Source organism: Limulus polyphemus, unplaced genomic scaffold, assembly GCF_000517525.1.
Source record: "Limulus polyphemus unplaced genomic scaffold, Limulus_polyphemus-2.1.2 Scaffold437, whole genome shotgun sequence".
NCBI classification, from domain to species: domain Eukaryota; kingdom Metazoa; phylum Arthropoda; class Merostomata; order Xiphosura; family Limulidae; genus Limulus; species Limulus polyphemus.
Genome location: NW_013666047.1, coordinates 87,072 through 95,490, shown reverse-complemented (window position 1 = coordinate 95,490; position 8,419 = coordinate 87,072). Strand labels below are relative to the sequence as shown.

The following is an 8,419-nucleotide window of genomic DNA, read 5'->3' as shown; positions in this document are numbered from 1 at the left end:
TTAAATGACGAAAAATTAGGTGTCTGTTTACTTGTGACCACTCAGTGTATATTTGCCATGAAACATTATATTAGGCCTATTATATTTTTAACACTAATAGGCCTGACAAATATAATTAATTATATCGCCAGCTTCTAAAAAGGCGTTCACACCAAAACAGTTTTTCTTGTTGTAACAAATGTCCTATACAAGTAGTATTCCGACCGCTACTCTGTTCGTTGTATTCCAGCTTTGGATTGAACGAAAGGCGTTATCGGCAATGGATATGACGAATATAGTATGTTTGAAATCATGGGCGTCCGCAGGAGAAAGGGGGTAAAAGTGCTCCTTGGATTAAAAGTTTTGCATTTCCCAAGTCATAGCCATGATATCCCCCCTCTGTGATATATCCTGAGGACGCCCATGATTGAAATACTAATATTATACACCCTTCTGATTGTTGAAAAGCCGTGAAGGGTTAGATTAAGAATGTAGTGTTAAAAAATAAAATAGGCCTAACATAATGTCTTATGACAAATATAATTAATCATATCACGCTTCGCCAGCTTCTAAAAGGCGTTCACACCATAGCAATAGTTAATGTAGAAAATTTATTTATATTCTTTATGTAAAAAATTATGACATAACAATCTCGAATATTTATTCACAACCTCCGAGACCAAGACATAATCTTACATCACTTATGCACATCCCAGACAACCCAACGTAATAAGGCAGCATTATTTCGAAACCCATCCACACTCTGTTGTTAATAATTATCTCTTGTGATATGAAATTCTCAAATATAAGCACACAAATTCAACTTAATTTTTCTTTATTATTTATAATCTTACAGTATATTGAAATCACTAGTTGTTGTATCCTTGCGATGCATAGTCAGGGGCTTATAAACGTTTTTTTGTTTTTTTAATAAAAAAGAATTAGTAACACGTGACTTAAAAACGTCTCACTTAATACAGTTGTGTCTATCTTGAAAGTATGTATAAACAATATATGAAAAAGAAATCCCTGAAATAATTGATGGGATTTGAAAACGAAATGCAAGTGTAGGATTAATGTTTTACCAGTTATGAGTATAGATAACGTATCTGTTTTTGTCCTAAATATGACAGTAATGATTGAAAGTACATATACTGTATGCATACCCCATGTAATGAAAGACGAAACTGGATAGATCCCATCAATACCCGTAATGACAAACCCACTGTCTGATCTGTATTTAGCCAGCGAAAATAGCTTCTTGACACATCCCGAATCATTCCTAGTTTATTAAACCATACTTGACAGGTCGAAACGTAAAAGCCTAGTAGTATTTAGAGGACAAACAAACAGACAAAAACAAACAAACTTCTCGAAAATTATAATAGCATGTTAAGTTTTTCACGTGTTTATCAAGGAACCAATGTTAGAAACATGTAGTAGTTACGCTTTTCTGTCGCTAAAATATTAAATATAGAAATACTGTTTAACTCTAGAATATAGAAACACTGTTTAACTCTTAATCAGAAACCTTAATTTGTTCTCAACTGAAATAACTTTGTGAAATGAGACTCATATTTCTATAATTTCGCGATATCACTAAACTACTCATCAGTTTTTCTATGAAACTCAATATTTCCTTCAAATTCCTAGAGCACTTCTGGACTGAAATGGAAAAACACTTGCGCAGTGTCAATAGAATACGCATCAGGGTTTTTCAGTGAAACTTAATATTTCCTTCAAATGTTCAGAAGTTCTCCAAAATAATACACGGAATATTAATCAGGATAATAGAAATACTACACAGGATTGTTCTGAGAGTTAAATAAAAAAAAACACGTATATTTTCATTCTGAATCTGAGAAGCAGTCACTACAAAACTGCGCGAAAGCACTTGATTTCTAGTTAAAGTTCAATTCAGGAAGATAATTCACTCGAGAGGAACGAAAGCTTATTTATCTAACTGGGTTGCTTCATTATTTTCTGGTAGGTAGAACCGGAATATATATATATATTCGTTCAATTTTATAAATCAGCCAGCATATGACTTACTTATGTTTTGATTATGATGAAAAAAACAGTGACATTCTATTATAGTTTCTTTGTAGTTAAGTGCAAAGCTACACAATAGGTTGTCTGTGCTGTGCTCACCACGGATATCGAAACCCGGTTTTAGCGTTGTAAGTCTTCTGCTGTGGTTAATATTGACTAGTAGCAGTCATTCCCAGAATCACTAAAACTCGTGATATTCAAAAAGCATACAGGTTCATCAGAAAAGGAATTCAAGAACCTTGGATATGTTTTCTGATATTGAACAATTGAAATATAGCAGAAAAGATAATCATGCAACAGAAAAAACAACAACATTAATCTATGACTATATCATCTGATGTATATTAGTGTGTGTGTGTGTGTGTGTGTGTGTGTGTGGTGGTGGTGGGTGATAGTATAAAATAATATGTCCACTATTACAGTGCAGGCAGTGATGTTTTGGATGGTTGCTAAAACATAGTTTAGACAACACAGAATTTTAAATGTTTAGCAAATAATCTATCCAGAATAAATATTTTAAGAAGTCAATATGCAAAACATTTCTAGACTCTATAAAACCTGGTGTACGACACCGAATATTTAGCTAATCCCAACCCTTTTGCAGTAACTGCATTTCGAGTTTGATATCCCAAGTAAAAGCAGATTAACTCTTTGAATTATGTATGATATAGCGATTGGGAAAGAGGTTCATGAAAGGAATATTTTATTTCGGCGATATTGTAGACTCATATGACACTTCAAACAGTCACCTGGTGGGTCAGCGGCAAGTTTATGGACTTACAATGGTAGAATCCGAGGTTCGATTCTCAATGGTGTACAGAGCACAGATAGTCCATTGTGTAGCTTTGTATTTAAACAACAAGTTACTCTTCAACGGGTCAACGGTAAGTTCAAGGCCTATAGCGCTAAAATTACGTGGTTTAATTCCTGTAGCGAGCATTGTATTTGCGTATAAATGACGTAGTAGGAATCAGACTTTAACAACAAACATACTCCTCATAAAAGCCACCCACCACGACAAATGAAGATTTACAACAAGCTGTACTAACAGATTAGTTACAATGACGTAAGGTTAGTTCACTCACGTTCTATGTAGAAGCAACAACAACAAACTGGTAACTCTTAATCTTAAAATAAAATGAACTATCTCGTCATCAGAGTAAAATTTGAAATTTCATATGAAACAAAATATATAAGTATCTATCCTAGCTCTGGTGTGTGTCTGTCCGTCTGTCTGTTTGTTTGTATGGAAAGAAATATTAAGCAAATACTTAGAGTTGTTCCCGGTGTAACCAGAGACCTTGAAAAAGTATATAGTCACAGCCCAAACCTTTGCCACCATTCGAGAATACTTACAGATCTTACACAGTCATGTTCCAGCTACATTAAATATAACCTTGAAAACAAACTCGAATCCAATAATATAACGTTCTCTCGAATTCTTTATCATATTTCTGTTGTTTTTTGTTTGCATAAGTTGTAGTCTATAGTTATTTCTTTGAGGTGTACAGAACGTTATAAAATGAGTAAACATCGTGTTATTTAAACTTTATTATACAAGTTTTCATATTTACTGCTGAGCCACTAGAAGGCTATCATATATGTATAGTATGCAGTTTACACGCATACACAAGTGTGTCAGTACACGCTTTAAAATTTCATAAATAATAGCAATAAAAACCGTAATGGCAGAATACAACTTGTACTTGTAAATATAGCAGCCCGTCTATAGAAAGACGGATAAATGCCATCTAAATATTATTGGGTTGTCGAAAAGCTATTTTAGTTAACGACTGCCAAAAAACAACTGAAGTTGTCCATAGTAAATATTAAGTGTTCACGTTTGTTTTTTCCCTTTGCAACTTCTGAATAGAAGAAAACTTTTATGAAGAAATCTCTTTTTATCTTTTTTTTTCATAAGTACTACGGTAAGGTCGTTAATGCATATTAGACTATACGATAATCTAACGCTAGTTATTAACAAGCAACTTAATTATTTATTTTTTGTGTTAGTTATTTTAACTACATCGTACATGGGTTAAGTTTCTCATAAAATTTGGCGTCTTTCGGAATATATAAGTATTTATTTTTGGGGTTTGAAGTTAAGCACAAAGCTACATAATGGGCTATCTAAATCTGATAGTGTTATGGGCGAAATAATGTCCTTAATTTTTAATGCTTTTAATACAAGCTTAAAATCGGGAAAACATTTCTAAAATCAATTGTTTTCAAATACACTTAAAATATATGAAAAACAACCTAAAATAAGCTTGAACAAGTGGGTTACAAAGGTCACACACACACTATAACTGTTTACATGACATCTGTAATATTGCGAAATCCGAAGTCTCGAAGAAGTTTGTTTGTAGTTAAGCACAAAGTTACACAATGGGCTATATGTGCTCTGCCCACCACGGTAATCGAAACCCGACATTTAGCGGAATAAGCCCCAAGATTTACCGCTGAGCCACTGGGCTGTTAACAAAATTTGCGACCACATTTTTCACGAAGTTCGACCAGTACAATAGAACACACAACGACCCAGAAATGTATAATAACCTTCATGGATGTGATATATAATTCAAAGTACGCAAACTTGAATTTAAAAATTAACACTAATGAAACCGGTTTTATGTACAAAACATACACAAAAATGTACTGATATGCAAACACGAAAAACTGAAATCCCTTGTTATTAAGATCACCCCTGCTTATCGTTAAATAGAGTATTAATATACTTTAATTACTTTCTAACATAAAATAACTTTTCACTAGCATGACGAACATACTATATAATAAATCCTATCAAATATATATATTTGTATAATTTTAATATACACGATTCTATGGTAAACGACAAGTTTTCATCACGTCTCTCTTTCAACAAATCTGATCAAGAAACGTAGCTAACTGTATTCACTTCCTCAACCACATGACGAGGTCAGGCGGAAGTGAATATTGTTGACTGGGGACACAAATACATATACATACACACGTAATAGCTGATACAACAAACTTTAAACGTCTTTAACAAATTGATGTAATGCAAGCGTTATTTGTTTTTTCATAAACTTTATGTTGTATCAGTAGAATAACATAATTTGTGTACCGATAAATACGCTGATATAATCACAACAAACACGGATAACATTAGTTTTTATATGTTAGACCGCTACCTAAACAGACTAGGTCACAGACTTGACAAGCATAAAGGAAGATGAAAAAACACAAAACACAGCAGTTACTTTTGGATATTTGCGCCAGGTTACATAAGTGTTATCTGTGCTATAATAGCCGTCTAATTTTAAATTGGTAGATTAGGCGAAAGGCAATTAGTCAACAGCTCCCACCGCCAACAATTGGGCTATTCTAATCGAATAATGGGATTCGACTCTCAATCTTATAACGCGCCCATGACCACAAAGTGCGGAGCGTGATTCTGCAGCAAAGGGATGCGAACAAAGAACTCTCGAATTCAAAGTCTAGTATGCTAACCATCAGGCCACACCCATCCCAAATTGGAATTTCCAAGTATATGGCAGAACAGCTAAGATCCAGGTCAAACAGTCTTATTCCTTAATTAACATAAGTATATATCTTAGTCTGGGATTTCGTTTGAAATGAAAATATCATGATTTATCGTGAATCAATGAACGGGTAAATATAGGCGACAACAATAACACGTGTTTAAGGAAGACAGACACAAAAAGAATTGTCAAAGGTTTTGAGTAACACTACACGAAAATATACCAACACGGGATTTAATCCCAAAATTACCATAGGTCCTTAGGGGTCCGATCGACTTTTTAAAATACATCCATCTAAATAAATTACTTCTAGGTCTATGGGTGATTTTTATTACAGGGCTTCTAATAATATCACAGTCACATATAAAATTAATAACAATATCCTCAATAGTTACCTACATAGCATAAGCTAATAACTGGGTAACTTGGAATTTTTTTCGTAGTTTTAACTTAGTTTTATCGTAAATACCTCGTAACTTCTCTATTTAGATTTTCCGTAAACTTTACATCATTTCATCGTTTTAATAACGGATCAAAATTACATATACGATTAAAGTACACTGTAAAGAACGTATCTTTTCCAGTTTTTAACTTCTAGGAGTAACAATGGTTACAAATATTGTTATATAGGTTTATATTTAACAGAAACAATTAAGAACAACGTAATATATTATGCTAGTTGAGCCTTTATCTAAACAGAAACACTAATCGTATTTCCAAGCTTCGTTGTTTGTTTTTTATCTTAAATAAATGGGAGAAAAAAACCAACCTTTTGTAGAGTTTAAGTATCATGTATAGGAACGGGAGATGATACATGAACGGATGTCCACAAGCGCATGATAGGCAGTGTATGTGTGGTATATTAAGAACTTGGTCAATCACCATGACAATGTCTTCATCTGTTAGTTTTGCCTTATTATTCAATGATTCACGATCTCCCATTGACCGTAAAGATTTAGATGCCATATTTGATAAATACTTAGCTTTAACAGCTTGATTCGCGTGACTTGTTGCGTGCCGCTTCGGGAGTACTCCTTATCCTGGTCGATGTCAGAAACTTTAATATTCCCTGTGGCGACACCATTCGCGGAAGCGGATTTCTCGATCTGTTTGTTAATCGGTTATATTTCACTGCAATCGAGATTTAAAACAGCTGATTCTTCTTAGTCATATCTTCGTCTATTTTTTATTTTTTTTATGTGTGTAGCATTGAGAGAATAGGGGGCGCCGAAAGCGAAAGTGCATTTAAAATAACATTTTTATGTTAGTGAATGTAAAACTTGTCACAGACACATTATTATCCTTCAAATGTTGAAAGAATCAAGTCTATGATTTCAGACACAGACTAATGTCAATATTCTGCAATTTATGTTAGCAATTTTGATAAAATATAAGGTTCAGATTGTCTCTTAATTTCTAAACATTTAGTACAGCGTTAATATGTGAATATGGTCCCTTTCAGTTTCATGATTTTACTTTCGGTTTACACAATAAATACATCTACGCTAATTTTAACATCAGGCGTTTGAAACTATATATTTCATAATTATCCTTACTTTCCAGGTTGTGCTGATAATGTTTATTTTTATTTTTTGATTTGTAAATGGCAAATGTGTGTTGTTTACGTCATTAGTGTTCAAGGTTATCAACCATAAAATAAGATATTGAATTACAGCTACTCACTCTCTCTTTTTCTAATAAAAGCGGGGCTTCCTCGTTAGAGGGCAGCACATCCCAATCGATAAATTTGAAAAACATTGTTTAGTCTTTTTTACAACTAACACAAAAAATACAGTTGGATTAAACGCAAAAAGAAAGAAAAAGAATCATATTCACAATTTTGAATGTTTGAAGCTTTAAAAACAACATAATTCCAAACCAGTTTTAGCTTAACAAACGCAAATACACAAGTAATCATTTTCAAAGGTGTAGAAGGCAAATTAAAAGAAAGGCAAGGTTTATTTGACCGAGCAGAACGAGGGAATGTGCGACATAGGCGCCCCCATTACAGCCGTGGTCCAGGGCTCTGAAAATTCTTAGGTTCTGGATTAAATCTCATGTATTCTCATGCTTTTCCTAAGAGTAATGTTCGTAATTTTGATATATATTTTTGGTAGAACAGATTGAAAAGTGGTGAGCACCCACCCCACCATCCACGCCATTAATTTTGTATAAATGTAAATTTAGAAGCTTAACGTATGAAAGATGACCCTTAGAAGTCTCGACTTCCACCTTAGCTCGCCGTGGACTCCAGACTAACGGTGTACCGGATGTAGTTCCAACAGAAGCTGTGTCCCATTCCCCAACACGGATTTCCCCGGTACCCTACTATATGCATGTCGAACACTAGCTGTACCGTGTATGTAGGTTAAGGCTAATCTAGAAGGCGTGCTAAATACAACAAACAAAATCAGTTGAGCTGGCGTCCATTAGTTGATCTGAAAGTTTGAAACAGACAAGACTGATGCTTCCCAAGTCCCGCAGGGGGGTTGAAAAAAATGTGACACAGAAAAGCACAATTTAAAAAAACAATTTATTTTAAAACATTACATAGATATACATACATAAGTGATATTTCGGATCTTTTTTGTTTCATACACAGCGTTCAAATAGAAAAAAAATATATTTTTGAATGTAGTTTTTACTGCTGATTTCAAATATAAATTACAATTTGGGGAAATGAAAGGAAATATTTTTATATCCTTTTTTATTTTGCTAGGTTAGGTCAGTTTATGTGAGATTAGATCAAGATAGACTAATTAGTAAATAATTACATGTTTATTTAAAGAAAAAATGAATTTCATTAAAACCATACTGTTACGACAGCGGAAGTCACGCGACGCTGGAAGCATGCGCGCTGG

General features: G+C 33.7%; 1 protein-coding gene across 4 annotated transcripts in view; it reads right to left on the bottom strand.

Annotated features, from left to right (window-relative positions):
- LOC106458268 (ETS homologous factor-like) overlaps positions 1–8,419 on the bottom strand; it is a 58,626-nt gene that overhangs the window by 23,244 nt on the left and 26,963 nt on the right. For 3 of the 4 annotated variants that reach the window (XM_013917756.2, XM_013917755.2, XM_022384411.1), the window contains exon 1: positions 6,328–6,720. The exons of the other annotated variant lie outside the window; for it this stretch is intronic. In XM_013917756.2, coding sequence (XP_013773210.1) covers positions 6,328–6,524 — 197 coding nt within the window. In that variant the 5' untranslated portion in view covers positions 6,525–6,720. Of the gene's footprint in view, positions 1–6,327; positions 6,721–8,419 lie in introns of those variants that run through there. 4 annotated transcript variants of the gene reach the window in all.